The sequence below is a fragment of the Pollicipes pollicipes genome, unplaced genomic scaffold, assembly GCF_011947565.3.
Source record: "Pollicipes pollicipes isolate AB1234 unplaced genomic scaffold, Ppol_2.1 Scaffold_3447;HRSCAF=4054_pilon_pilon_pilon, whole genome shotgun sequence".
NCBI classification, from domain to species: domain Eukaryota; kingdom Metazoa; phylum Arthropoda; class Thecostraca; order Pollicipedomorpha; family Pollicipedidae; genus Pollicipes; species Pollicipes pollicipes.
In genome coordinates, this window is record NW_023596297.1 from 22516429 (window position 1) to 22531397 (window position 14969).

General features: G+C 55.3%; 1 protein-coding gene across 1 annotated transcript; it reads left to right on the plus strand.

Moving 5' to 3' along the window:
• The first annotated feature begins 415 nt into the window (after positions 1-415).
• Positions 416-13853, plus strand: LOC119092298 (palmitoyltransferase ZDHHC17). Its single transcript, XM_037215267.1, has 13 exons — positions 416-472; positions 3225-3402; positions 3844-4043; positions 4578-4793; positions 5248-5410; positions 6124-6249; positions 6549-6749; positions 8276-8437; positions 8919-9075; positions 9659-9793; positions 10464-10570; positions 12353-12556; positions 13845-13853. The coding sequence occupies exons 2-13, from the start codon at positions 3295-3297 to the stop codon at positions 13851-13853; spliced, it is 1788 nt and encodes a 595-aa protein (XP_037071162.1). The 5' UTR covers positions 416-472; positions 3225-3294.
• Positions 13854-14969: the final 1116 nt, after the last annotated feature.

Here is a 14969-nt window from a genome sequence, read left to right on the forward strand (position 1 = left end):
ATGGGTACAAGAAGCGGTGGGTTGACGTACCACGGTTGAACAGGGTACCAACTGTAAGTCTTCAGCTGGGGCGGCTCGGGCATCGTCCCCGACTATAAAAAGGTGTGTCATCCGGGGAGAAATCCGTTGTGTATTTTAAAGCACGGTTTACCATGTCCGCTTCCTCTGAAAACATATTTGAAAACCATGGTTCTGCAAAGCTAAGCCCCTGTGTCCTGCATTGATAATGCCCTGTAAGCCGCACTCCGGTGGCTGGCGCAAAGTTCGCTGGGTTTGCACCTCTGAAGTATTCACCCCCAGACCGGCATTCATGCCGCACTAATACCGATCTTAGCGCTGTCAGGTTTGTGTTTGTGTGTGTGTGCGTCTGCGCCTATGAGCTACAGGGCCTGCGTTTGTATGCGTTATTGAGCGATAGGGGCCCGTGTCCGGGCGGCGGTGGGCGGAGTAGTGACCACCGCTCTATGACCGGGTGGGGGTCCGGTGTGCGTGTTTTTGCCCAGGCGCAGTTTGGGTGCTCTATCTATCTAAATACGTGTGTTGGCTGGTGCCCCTCCCAGTTCTCTTACTTGTAGTCGAGACCCGCCGTTGGCGTACAATCCTTTTGAATATCTAAAAAAACTATGCGTATCAAGTGATGAAAATCGTAATACACCATGCTTGTGCCCAGGTCTTAAAAGTTGGCCCGTTGGTTCTTAGCATTGTTATTGAAAACAGTTAAGATTATGGATGCTGCCCCAAATGAGGATAAGGCTGCATAGAAGATATTAACTTCCCATTCTGCCAATCACAGCCCCTTAGTTTTGTCATGCTTTGCTGTGCTCATTCAAAGAAGGAAATAAAAGACTTGGCCATCTTCATCAGGGGGTCTGACTGAATCACTCACCCTGTTATTGGAACCTCTGTTTCCCAACTTTTAGTTGTTATGGAGACATGCTGGCTCAATTTTTTTAGAACCCAGTTATTTGATAGCTCATCATTCATGTTGGCTGACATTTTCAGTGACTCCATCTGCATGAAATCATGCACAGCATAATTATCCATGTGATCCATGTAAGCATACATATGCTAACTGGAATGTATGGTGACTGCGCACCAACATGAGAAAAATAATCCACCTTACCAAATGCCTACATGATGTTGGTACACATAACCTTGGCTTTGTGTGTGCAAAACCCAGATATAGTCAGATTGTGCTGGATTTCCAAGTTATTATTTATGTTGAAATATGTCCCAGGATATTTTAGTTTACCATGATAATTCCATGACAAAATATATCATGCTCACTTTTGATGAGTATATTTGTAATGCTGTGCACTTTGTTAAAAAATATATTGCAGGCTTGGTTTCACCAAGCAGGATATTGGACATAACAGAATGTGCTGTGAAACAAGTTATTAGTTTTTGTTTTTCTTTTGAGCTCTGAGTTCAAATATACCAGTGCTGGTAGGGAATGGTGTTGGAAATGTACAATATGGTAGTAGTGATGTTGGAAAACCAGACAATCTATAAATTATGATGCAATTTTTGGCCTTTTTCAACATTCCTTCCCCCTTGTTGCACACTCATAATTCTTGGCACCTGCCTTTCCCCTGTGTGGACTGTTTTAGGTGCAACATCCCAAAAAGTGATGTCCATTTGACCTGAAATTGAGCCAGAGGTATGAAGCAAATAGAGGACCAAGGGCCTCTAGATGCTCCATTGAAACCATCTCCCCCTGCATGCACAATGTGCAGATGGGTAGTCTTTGTTGCGTTGCAATGCAAATGGTTTATATATTGCATTATGTATGTATATACACCACTTGCAAACTGTGTCAACATCAACATCCACATCATTGACATGTGCTGATGTCAGTGAGGTTAAGCTAAATTTCTAAGCCCATTTTATGTATCCTTTAAGCACATTTTCTGAACTCATCTGTGTAAATTACCAGTAGGTATAAGACATACATAACTCCGGCCATGCACTCAAATGTTATGCTTGCAATGCTATTTGGGTCACTGACATTGAATGGGATAGAAACTTGCATCCCTCATCATCTGTCTCTCCATGGTCTTTTGTGGTCAGTTTGGGATCACAAATGCTATATTTGATCCTGAGAATATTATTTGAACTCCTCAGATAATTGGTAGGACCCAGCTCTGCCATGCAAAGGCAGAAGGCCCAAATGCTATGCTAATACACACCCCAGTGGGTGGTTGGATACCCTTAGGGTCAGATGCCCTTGCATGGGGGTCAGTGTGCCCTCCCCTCCCCTCTGAGATTTCAGAAACTAAGAGCTAGAGACACCAAATTCACAGGGTGTATTGGCCCATACATGAACTCACTAGTGCCAAGGTTTGAGCTTTATAGGCCATGATCTTCAGGTCAAATAGGGCCAAACTCCAGGTTGGTGTCTTTAATGCCCCCAGAACCTAAGTACCTGTTCTAAGCAAATGGTTGCATGCTCATTTAAGGTCAATGACCTTGTCAGATCTTTCAAAGGTCATGGTGACAAATCATACAATACTGCTTTGAGTGTTGTATTTGAATAAGTGACAGATATTATGCTAGGCAGCATATTCCTGAATAAAATGTTGATGTGGGTCATATTAGGTCAGTAACCTTGGCTGACCTCAAACAAGTCCATGGAGAATATATAATGCAATTCCTCTTATCGATGAATTCAAAATGAGCACCACAAACTACCTCAGACAGCAAGCTCTAGAGTAATAAAACAGATAGGCTTTGACCTTGGTCTGACCTGCATGCCTGACCCTAGGGCAATGGAATTTGTTCCTCCAATTGTTGGGTTTCCAAAGAAAGTATCTCAAAGATGTATGGCTCTGTCTAACTCTCTAGTGTTGCATTAGATTGAATGATTCCCTGGAAAATGCCTTCTGAATACATGACCTGACTTCGACCTGCCGTAGATCAGCGGCATTGCAAGGTAGACGTAAATTTTTGATCCCAAGCAACCTGCTATTAAATTGTCTACAGCTGTGCAAAATCTGGGGTAGCTAAGCCCTGCCGTTCCGAAACTGTTCCGGAAAAGCCCTTCGGGGGGGGGGGGGGCAAATCAACCCCGCCGCACCCGAACGCGTGCTAATTACTGGCTCTTGGGCCTTTTTGCCGTTGGACTTCAGGATTGCTTCCAGTTAATAGCTGAAAGTGAGCAATCTGGGTGATGTCCCATGCTGTAAGGTAGGCCCAGAGTGAAACTGTGTGTTATCTGCCTTCAGGTGATCTGCCTCCAATCTGGTATTTCAATGGTGTTGAGCAAGCTGATCTTTAAAAAGTCACTTTGACATCATGTCTCATGCTGGAGGTGACGTGCCAGATGGGCATGCCTCTGGAGCTACCACTGAGTCTGTGGGTGCCAGCAAGGAATCCCAATATGACATTGTCAAAGCCACTCAGGTATGTACCATTTGTCAGAAGTGCTGCACAGTGGGAGCATGCACTGTGCCTCACAAAACAAGTTGAAAGTTTGTGCAAAAGAGATGACTCATCCCCCCCTCACCCTCTTCATTTAGCACTTTCTGACATTATCCTATTCAGGTTTATCAACCAGGGTGTACTTTGCCTCATACTGCTGGTGTGTATTTCCTATACCCAAATGTAGCAGGGCCTGTTCTCATGCATCATTATATTCACACATTTCTGCTTTCAGCTAAATAGTAGCAGGCTATGTAAGGCTGTGTTTGAATTGCCTTAGATTTCCGGAGCTCCCAAAAACAGCTCTGCAACGAGCTCCCTGAACCACCTGCTGTCCGACTGAAACCAAGTATGTGGAATGCACGCCGATACCGACCACACACCTGACGTCCGTGCGCGGCCGCTCTCGGCGCCCGTCTGCAGTACGGCGTGCTGGAGCGATGCCGTCAGCTGATCGACGACGGCTATGACGTCAATCGGAGAGACAACATCGACGTCACGCTGCTGCACTGGGCCGCCATCAACAACCGGATGCCGCTGGCGTCGTACTACATCGGCCTGGGCGCGGAGGTGGACGCGCGCGGTGGCGACCTCGCCTCCACGCCGCTCCACTGGGCTGTCAGGTGGGCGCCGGTGCCGTTCGCCGTGCGGGCCGCACGCCCCGCCATGGCTGGCACCTGCAGGGAACTGCTCCACTGAGCGCTGCTCCAAAACTGGATCGCCGGGGGTGGCTTTGTGAACATGCGTTGGGAACGTCTCTGGTAGGCACTAGTGATTGGAAATGGTCACCACATGTCCGGGTCAACAGCAAAATGCCATAGCACTAATGCGATATTATTTGTGTACCAGGTAACAGAGGTTGCGGTAAAAGCTGAGAGGACGCAGCAGGGCTTTCAACGATTTTCCTATCGCTTCTTGTGTTTGAAATGGATGTGCTCCACTGGAAGTTGCTTTTTAATATTTCGATGCGATTGCCAAAAATCTTCTGCATTATGCCTTCTTTTGAGTCCACAACTAGATTGGAAATGTCGGCGTGTTATCCACGACCTCATCGCAGTCGAACCAGCCATGTCAGATGGTTGGATATTCCCGTTTTCCATCCGAGTGAGCCGTGCCAGCGGGCGCCTCCGGTCACAACGCGCCCGCTGCCGCCGCAGGCAAGGCCACCTGAGCATGGTGGTGCTGCTGATCCGACACCGCGCCGACCCCACCATCCGTGATGTGGAGGGCTTCGCCTGCATCCACGTGGCGGCCCAGTGCGGCTACACCAACATCGTGGCCTACCTGCTGGCGGTGACGGGCGGCGCCGGCGTCAACGCGCCCGACGACAGCGGCATGACGGCCCTCATGTGGAGCGCCTACAAGACCACCGGGTGGGTGCGCCGGCGGGCCGGCCGCACGGCCGCACGGCCGCACGGCCGCGGCGGCGTGCGGGGCGAACTGCGGCGCCGGGCCAGATCACACGACCACCTCTTGGGTGCGGGAGAGGATAAACCAGCATCTGCTTGGGATGTTCCGTGTTGCCCATGGTTTCCAGGGTCCTGTTTGTTTTGTTCGCGGCCATTGATGTTCATGAATTTATGTTATGGGGGCCGCGCACTACCACCTAGATATATCATTTGTACGTATTTGTGTGTTTCATATTTTGGATGTATTGGTGCATCCGCCAACATGTAGCTATGCTTGTACCAATCACAATGAACGGCGTTTCCCAAAATTGCCATGAACCCTATTCTCTGGTAGAATGAGCCGTTTTGCCAGTGGCGCGGCCCTTGTGTTTGGTGATTCATTGGCCAGGCGTCTGACCTGACGGGTCTGCCGAGGCAGGATGGACCCGACGCGGCTGCTGCTGACGTTCGGCGCCAGCACCTGCCTGCAGGACCAGACATACGGCAACACGGCGCTCCACTGGGCCGTCACGGCGCGCAACGTCAGCGCGGTGCAGACGCTGCTGCGAGCCGGCGCTGACACGAGCGTCAGGAACAAACAGGTGAGCCGACACAGGCCAGCCGGCGCCGACACCAGCGTCAGGAATAAACAGGTGAGCCGACACAGGCCAGCCGGCGCCGGCATCAGCATCAAGAACAAACAGGTGAGCCATCACAGAGACAGAAACGAGCAGATGGCCGGGAGTGTGGGGCAGTCAGCGTCGTCTAGCTTGTGGCTTGCTGGGAACAAAGAGGGGAGCGGCGAACAGTGGCACCGCTCGATGGCTAACTGCTGCACGAGTCTTTCTGTAGTGAGTGGTGATAGGAATGAATGAAAACTGGTCCTTCACGAACGTCACATGTGCGTGCCATTCGTGACACATTGGGGGCACACTGATACACTTGTGATGGAATGCCCGAAATCGTTTTACGTAAGAGGTTCTTGTCACTTTCACACTTACGTCTGCAAATAATGTTGTTAATTTACGTATGGGTGTAAACGCCGTGGCTGTCCCCAATGTCCAGCGCCACCTATACTCAGTCATGGACACCGTTCTTCACCCGTAAGTAGGACGCACCCGTTTTGGTGTGGTCAGAACGGGTCCCCACGTGTTTTTTTCCTATTAGCCTAATCACTTACTTAGCTCCGAGCTTGAGATGAGGATTGACATAGGTAATGCATACTGATCCTGTATTGTCAGCGGACAGTGTCTCGTGCACTGCCGCATGGCGCGTTGGCCTCGGTTTGCGGCAGCCAGTGTGTTTATGCCGCCAGGGAGCCACGGCGCACGACATAGCGCAGCGACACCAGGTGCAGTGGATGGGCAGGGAGTGGCTCACATCGCTCGAGCAGCCCGGCCAGTCGCGCCGCAACGTCTGCAAGCGGTTCACCAGCAATGCGGTGCGTTCTGGGACCCCAGAGTCGGCCGCAGCCACGGCCAACAGCGCTGCCACGGAGCGTTCTGCCTCTGCTAGCGGCAGGATTCAGGCTGGAGCGTGCAGTCTAGGCGTCACGGTCAGAATACGGGTCCGGTGCATTGGCAGTGTTCATTACATCTTGTGACCCTTACTTAGGAGCTTCTGAAGTTCTGAGGCGCTTGCTCTGGTAACCATTTGACATGTGAACTGTCCGCACGCACACCCATGGCACATGCAGGCTGGCCCACACTTGACCTCTGCCGCCATTGGCGCTGATTGCAGAAGGTGCAGTACTGGGCGGAGATGAGCTTACCTCTGCTGGTGTTCTACGCGGTCGGCCAGATCTTCGCCCTGGATATGGACGTGCTGGTCAAGCTGGGCTGCCTGGTTGGCGTCTATATCGTGTGCCACTTCTACGGACAGGCCCTGTTCAACAAGGACTTCATGGAGACGCTGCCGATGGCCATATACCTGGCCACCAAGGTCAGTAGGCAGGGAGTGATGACCTGGATAACGGTCACTGATCACCGGCGGCGGTCTTCGGTCGGGCCGCGTGCCCTGCACAGGCTCCCGACTCTGGTTGGGAGCTGGCCACGCCCAATGCTAGGCTTTTATCCACACGAGGTACTCCACACAAGCTGGGTGGCGAAGAGACACACTTGAGTGATCGGTGAATGCATAAAGTGCATCACCACGCGTGACAACGAACAAAGTGGGTAAAGTAGCCATCATCTGCATGGTTAATAGAGCAATTCATAACTGTCAAGAATGCTTTAGTCGCTTTGTCTCCCTGGCTAAATGACGTCAACACGTGTGCGCAGTACGAGGGCTGAAGAGTACATTTGCTGGGCAGCTTGGTGATCCGTACCGGACGCGCCGCCTGGTGCGGACCGGCGCCCGGCGCCTTCAGAGCCATCGAGCCTCTCGGCCGGTATTGTTCTTTGTGGGAGGAGGCGGACGCCGGATTCCTCTCGTGTTTCGTGGCGGTCCCCCTGCTCCCGTTTCTGCAAGCGGCGGACGTCCGGTGTTTGGTCAGCCACCATCCTCGTGCTTCTGACACTTCGCTGTTGTTTCTAAGATATAGCTCTCTACCAGTCGAGGCTTTTCGATGGAAGATGGCTCTACGCCACCGGCTTGTCGGCCAGCTGGCAGCGTTGTTACGCCATCCGGGTCTTGCGCTGCTCTCAACCCGGGCCCTAAGTGGTGTGCTGGTTTTTCTGCCGTAATGTTTGGCTCTACACCACCTAAGCGCTCCGTCCGCCAACGCCTCAGATCGCGTGGGCATAGTTATCCTTCAGATCAGCCCCCGTCTCCCCCCCCCCCCGGCGTTGTTTTGGGTATTCCGCGATCCGGCTTCCCCACAGATCCAGATCCCCAGATCCGGGCACACGTCGGCTGGACGTACGAGTATCATCTCGTAGATCTCTCCGCGTCCCGTTTCCTATCACCGCCGTGTTCTACCCTCACGTGTGGTCCCGTACGACCGCAGCTGTCTGCGCACACGACAGTCCCACTTATCACAATCCTATAACATCACCTGGTGCTTGTGTCTCACATCATATGTGGTTATGTGCGGCTTGGGCGTTGCAATCTGTCGTCAGATATGACTGTGCATCTTTCCTGGACGTTTTTTTCCTCAGACTTGGTCGATGTTATCTGAGCATTGCTCTTTGTTCAGATCCGATTCTACATCGCTTGGGTGCTGTTCTTTTCCCTCCGACCGGGTTTGCATTGCCTGGGTGTTTTTGTTTTTTTTTGTCGTGGGATCTGGTTCTAAATCACCCGGGCGTTCTCCCTCCCTCAGATATGACTGTATCACTATGGTGTTTTTGTTCCGTACATTCCTGGTTGTCCGTACGTCCCATCAGATGTGGTACTTCATTGTCACCACAGTGTTGTCTCCGCTCAACTCTGGCTTTACATCACTGGGATGTGTTCCATTCATCACCCAGTTCTTCCCAGCTCCTTTAGACGTGCTCCTACATCACCGGGGGCTGTTCTGTCCTCAGATCTGGTTCTACATCACCTGGGTGGTGTGGCTGCAGCCGTACGTGGGTGCTAGCACCACGCTAGCCTTCCTCGCCTGCTCGTCCCTGCTGTGGTGGGCGTTCGTGCGCTGCTGGCGGGGAGACCCCGGCCACATGACCTCGTCGCTGACGGACAAGTGCAAGGTACGCCGCTCGGCCGGCCGGCCGCGGCTCGCCGCGGTCTGAGTATGGCGCAGGGCCGCGCCGGCTGATCGCTGCGCGGACAGGCGGCAGCTGGCTGGTGTAGACTGGCTGGCTTTGGTCGCTCGGCTTCAACCTTTTGGGCGGTGGTGCTCCGGGCGAGATGACCCCTGCTCCTAGGCGCGTGCGTGGCTGGACAGTGGTGACCGTTGACGCAGCTGCACCCTCATCACCAGTCGCAACGATGCTCACTCCGCAGCTGACGCAGAACGGTGCCACGATATCTGACATAACGTTGCCGGCCTTTTCTGGTTATCGAAACGAAAATTGGACAGGGTAATCGTTAGGGAGCTATCGCGCCGCGTCCGGAAGCGCCCCCAGCGGCCGCAGTTGTCGCGTGGGACTGTTGCTGAGCTACGCTCGGCCGGTGCCCCACCGCCCCGACGGCACCGCCGCTGACCGGCGAGGCCTTGCACCTCTGCAGACAATCGTGTCACTGTCGGAGACGGAGGGCTTCAACATGGCGCAGTTCTGCAGCACGTGCCTCATCCGCCGGCCGGTCCGCTCCAAACACTGCTCCGTCTGCAACCGCTGCGTGGCCAAGTTCGACCACCACTGCCCCTGGGTCAACAACTGTGTCGGTGCGTGTCATGGATGCTGGAGGCGCACGCTATTGGCGGCCAGCAGGGGTGACGCGTGCGGGCGCTGGCGGGCTTCTGTTCTGTTGCTTCTTCTGTGTCGCTTCTGCTTGTTCGTCCATCATGTTACGTACGCGAGTTGATTGTCCGAAATTAGCCATTCACAGTCACTTTCAGCTGTACGGGACTATCCTTACTAAGTTATAACGCCACAAATTGGCATTGGTTTGCTATTTGAACTGATACTTTTCGAGATTTATGTTGTTCTTGTTCTGACTCGGCTCTTTGTTTTTTTCTCCCTCAGTATAGCTTACTGTCGCATTTCATCTTTCGGGTACAATGAAGCACAGTTTTAATTCGCACGTGAGCCGTGAATTTGGAACATTGCCTGGGATGGACATTTATATTTTACCATCGACTGGCATTCTCTGTCACTCACAATCTGTGTGCGTAAATGCCATGGTGGTTTCGAAACGAGATGCCGACACAGTATTAAATCAAAATTTCTCAATCAGTCATGTCTTCTGTTATAGATCACATGTTAGCAACTAACTGCGACTGTTTGACAGTGCGTGCCGTGCTCCAGGTGCCGGAAACCACAAATATTTTGTGTACTACCTGCTCTTCTTGGCCGGGATGTGCGTCTTCTTCCTGTACGGCTGCAGCGTGTTCTACCAACGCGCCTGCGCGGTCGCCATTTCGGAGCAGGGTTTTTGGAACGGTACGTCCTACGCCACTGCAGTAGCCGGGGGCACGGAGAATCAGGTGACGCGTATCATTGGTGGTGCTCTACCAAGCAAGCACCTCCACATTAGCAGGTCCTGCCTTTTTGGTGGTGCTCCGTTCGCACCTGGCGGACTTGCTGTAAAATCCGCTGCAGCACGCTGCAGCCAGTCAGCTGTCGCGAACTAGATATGTCCAATTTTAAGCTTGCAGGCCCACAAGCCGTCGGCAGAAAGAGCTCGAAAGTGAGCAACAGTTACCACCTTTGAGCTCTTTTTAACGCCTTAGTGCGAGCGCGGGATGACTGGGGTACCCCTGACCCGCAAAAGCTAATAACTGCAGCAGGTTAGCCAATAAGGACAGCTAGTAACTGCAGTAAAGCTAACTAAGTACAGAATCTGCAGCGTTTCTGCAGCCAGTCGGCGAGATATGAACGGACCTTTAGCGTATTGAATAACCTGGCGACGTCGGAATTCTACCGTTGTGTGAACAAAAGCCTCCGGGTAGGAATGGTTTTGTTTGCGGGCATTTGAACGCTATTTGATTGCTAACCAGAGCTAGTGCGCCAGTGTCGCCAGGCAAGCTTGCATGCGCGTCACCCTAGGCGCGCGGCCTCCTCCCGGCTGGGCGTGTCCGTGTGCGGTGAACCTTCTGCCGTCTGCCGCCAGCCGTCTCCACCATGGCCACGTGCGAGACGTGGGTGTTCTGGAACGCTCTCAACGCGCTGGTGCACGCCGTCTGGGTGTCGGCCCTGTTCTGCTGCCAGATGTACCAGGTCAGTGGGCCGATCGGCCGGCGCTCGCGCCCGGGGCTCCGTCTGCCGGGCTTGTGGTGGAGCCGGACCGGGCACGGCTCCGTCCGACCGCACGTGCACGTCATCGCGGCGATGCCGTTTCGTAGTATCGCCGCCAAGAATTAGCGTGACCATTAATCTGGTTGGTGATGAAATATAGCCCTTGACATTTATTTGGCGGTTCTTGCGCCCATAGTGAACGGCACAAGAGTCTGTTCCCGCTCTGGATGGACGAATGACCATCGTTAATCCGTCAAGATGCCTCTACACACGTGTCTCCAACTGCGCATGCGCACATATTTAACGGCTACGTGGTAATGACACATTGTTGATGTGGGGCTTCTGTTGAGAAATCCTTGAATCCATCCCCATCTGATATTTTGAGGCAGCACCAGATGTGTGTGATGCTTTAGCTCCATACTCTGGCGTGAAGAAAAACATTGCTCTGCTGCATTGCAGACGTCGGATTCGTCTGACAGGCACGGAGAAGATGAGATCGTGCTCCGACCAGTCGAACCCTAGGCTTTCGGATGGTGTATCCAGCCCTCTAACCTTTGAGCTATCTTTTATTACTCTGTGTAACTAATTAAGTAGCAGCCTAACGCCTGTGTGTGTTTGCATGTGAGCTGGCGTTGTGCGTGGCTGTTCCTGTGCTCCGTCCCTTTGCTTCACCAGTAGGAGCTGGGGGATAAACACCGCGCGCACTACTTTCCGACTACAAAAAGTCAAAGAGTATCATACATAGGCGTAATATGTAGATGGTTTCCTCCCATTGTTACGTTGCGTCGCACTGCACACGGTCGCCGCCGCAGTGCATTTCGAAGAGCCGTAGCATCGGTTCAGGCAGGTACTGTCGAATGTGCTCAACTACACGGCAAGATTGTCACAGCGGCAAGGGCAGCAGCGCAAAATCAGTACCAGCGGTACTGGATGGGTGTATGGATGCTGCTGCTACCAGCGGTGTTATCGTGCACTGGAAATGTCAACCATCATCGGGTGCATTAAAGGTCGATATTTGTGCTGGCGACAGCCGAAGGTTGCAGGCTCTGAGCCCATGCCCTCGTGCCTAGACGGTACTGATACTGATACCAGAATATCTTCATCTATAGTCCCAACATACCACGCTTTGCGAGAATTTGTAAATGAAAGCACGCAGCGCGGGCGTGAGTCACCGCCGTGAACATCTGGTGTCAGGTCGTCGGCGGCTGCTGGCGGGGCACACCTGAGCCCAGCGTTTTTATCGGGCGCACTGCACAGGCTGGCCGTGACCTGCGCGGCAGCTGACGGGTCGGGGCGGCTGTGATTCACCGCCTCGACGCCGGCTCGGACAGCGGCTGGTTGACGCAAGCCGGTGCGGTTGCCAGCAGAAGACGGGGACTGCAGCGTGCGGACACGTACCGCCGCTGCCACCATCGCTGCTTGTTTATGTTATGTGTACATGACGTGCTCTGTGCGTGACCCGAACATTTAGATGTGTCACGTCCAGAGGTTACCCGGAGTTCATAGGTGTGATCCCAACCTCAATGTAGTCGCAGCGTGACCATAAACAACGGGACCTAGCCTCAACGTGCTCCTGACCCTGATCTTGACCCTGCTCCTTGCCCCTGATCCTGACCCTGCAAGACCCTGCTTCCTGCCTGATCTGTGTGTTCACTGCCCTCGATCTGGTCTGAGCTTGCGTTTCTCCTGTCTGACCTGAGTGTGACCCTGGACCTCGACCTGGCCTCAGTAGGACTCTGACCTGAGTGGCCGTGTCACCGACAGGTGGCGTGGCTGGCGATGACCACCAACGAGCGCATCAACGCCGCCCGGTACAAGCACTTCGCGTCGGCGGAGGCGGCCGGCCGGCGCCGCTCGCCGTTCGACCGCGGCCCGCTGCAGAACGCCGTCGACTTCTTCGGCTGCCGCTGTGTGGGCGTGTGCAAGCCGAGCCCGCCCGACTGGCGCGCCGTCTACCGGCTGGAGGAGGCGTGCGCGCCGCGCGGCGGCGTGCCGCAGCAAGCCTGAGCGCCGCCGCCGGAGGCGGGTGCGCGGCGGACGGCTCTGGCGCCCGCAGCGCCTGTCGGACCCCGTCGGACGGACAGCCCGCGGCCATGCCCCTCAACGGTCGGCGCACCGCGGCCCGGAGCAGGCACTGGCGGGCTGTGACGCAGCTTTTTCCTCATTCGCGCCGCTCGTTGGTCTGTCCACGCACGATTCGTGGGGGTCTGATGGGGAACGGGGGATTGGGGAGGGGGTGGGTAAAGAGCGCGCGGCGTTGGGATCAAGTCATGGAGACAGGCGAGCTTTGGATGAGGATCGTGGCCACGTAGTGAGTCTCCCAGCATTCTGTGCCGCTGTTAGGAGGCATAGTTCTTGCTGTCATCTGTTCCCATTTGCTGATAGTACGCGTCGATTTCGAGACGATAACCCGAGGCGGAGTTGTTAATTGCCGCGCACTTGAGCTGCGTAAATCACTCAGTGTGATAAGAGATGCTGCGTAATCTTTGCGATCACGTGATATGTTGTCAGACGTCCTAGCGATTTCGTGTCATATGCACAGTTATTCGCATGCGTGTATTTTGTTTCATACTCCGTAACGCACATGGACGTTAGTTAACTGGGTCGTCATGTCATCTTTACTGCAATCAACTGTGGGGACACGAGGGCCGGATCTCGACTTGTGGAGAAGGCCGTCAAATGCGCGGCGCGTTCTTTGTCAATCAGTTGTACTCCAGTTTGCCAGCAATGTCGTGGTGTAGCCCAATGTCTCCTAAGCTCATCGAATTACCGCCTCCGGTACGCGGCACTCGCGCGCTGGGGTAAAGCCAGGCGTCGTCGGAGAGCGACGCTGGCGCGTGCGCCGCCGCTCTGGCGCCATGTGCGGGTGCGGGTCGGCCGGCTGGTGGACTCTGGGATGCAGCGAACGATCTGAGAGGCAGGCAATAGTTAGTGCGGAGAGGCGTCTGTGGAGCTCTCCGCCGCGTGCCGGCCGGGTTCGCGCCGGACCGCCGGCAGGCATCACACCGTGCGTCGCGATGCCTGCCGGGGCACACGGCCTGGCGCGGTCGGACGCGCCAGGCCGTGTGCCCCGCCCGCCGCCGCCGCCGCGCCCGTCACCGCGTGGCTCGCCGGAGCGGGCCGATTTTCGCGCTCCCCTCCGACGGCCGCCACGTCTCAGTCTAGTCCCGTGCAGTGTGGTATTACGCGGTGGGCCGGAGCGCTCATGTCTGGCCGGCCTTCCGTCTGGCGTCTGTGCGGGTCGCGCCGGCCGCAGACTCTGTGACACGGCTGAGTCCGGTCCGGCAGCCGTGCGTTTCATTCCTGCAAATAAACGTGCCCGTTCGCGTGCTCGGGAGCCGTTTTAGCTGTTGCCGAGGAGGCATCCATCGTGGCTGTCTGCGCACGGCGCGCTGGTGCGGGGCGCCTCACCGCAGTCAGACGGCGCAGGTCGTGCTACCCGTCGTGCCATGGGGCCGCGCAAGTGGTGGCTGACGTGTACTAGCGGACATGCCTGGTTACAGCAGCTGGTTGTGGCATTCTCACGTATTTACATGGTGCTTCACTCTACAGGCGATCCGCGGACGTCGCCGCATCCAAGGGACGTCGATGTAACGGCTCAGGGCAGGTTGCGTTGTGTGCACAAGTATACCATTCTTATGGTCGTGCAGTGCCGGAGCCATGCGGCAGCACATCGGACTTTGTTGCCGCGGCGATCGAACCGCCGGCCCGGAGCGGCGGCGTCGGCCGCGGCCCGGGCCCGACGCCCGTCCCGGTCACCCCACTCGACAAAAACCTGGCCGGGTGGCCAGCTGTCCGGGCGGACGCGGGGAAGCCCACCAAACAGCGCCCCCTCGCCGACACGTTCTCCGGGAGTGGCAGTTAGAGACACGTGTGGGCGGACGCGTAAGCGCTAGAGCAGCTGCCGCCCTGCACCAGGCCTCCCCCGGCGACGGGCCTGGTGGCGCCGCTGCACAGGTGTGAGACCGTCTGCAGCGGCGTGCCGGCCGCGCCGGGCCCGCAGGCGGTCCGAGCGACCCCGCCGACCGCACCGGGCCCGGAGGCGGACCGGGCGGCCCCGCCGACCGCTGACCCCTACCGACTTTGGGCGGGGGACGCGGGGGGCCGACCGTTTTCAGGCGCAGGTCCCCGCCGCCGAGCGGACTCCAGTCAGAGTCCAATACACCGCTCATCAGACGCTGGGGCGGACTAACTCGCGAGCATAGATGCGATGGACCCGTGGGAAAAATCCAGCGCTTTCGAATTGGGCTCATCAAATATTGCCTGCTCGGCTGCTGGGTTGCTGGTTATTGAGCTCTTCAGGCGCTTCCACTGCATGGCCCGGTAGTGTCCCTGGAATGGTTGCTGATTTGGCAAACTGCATCTGGTCTGACAAGCCAAA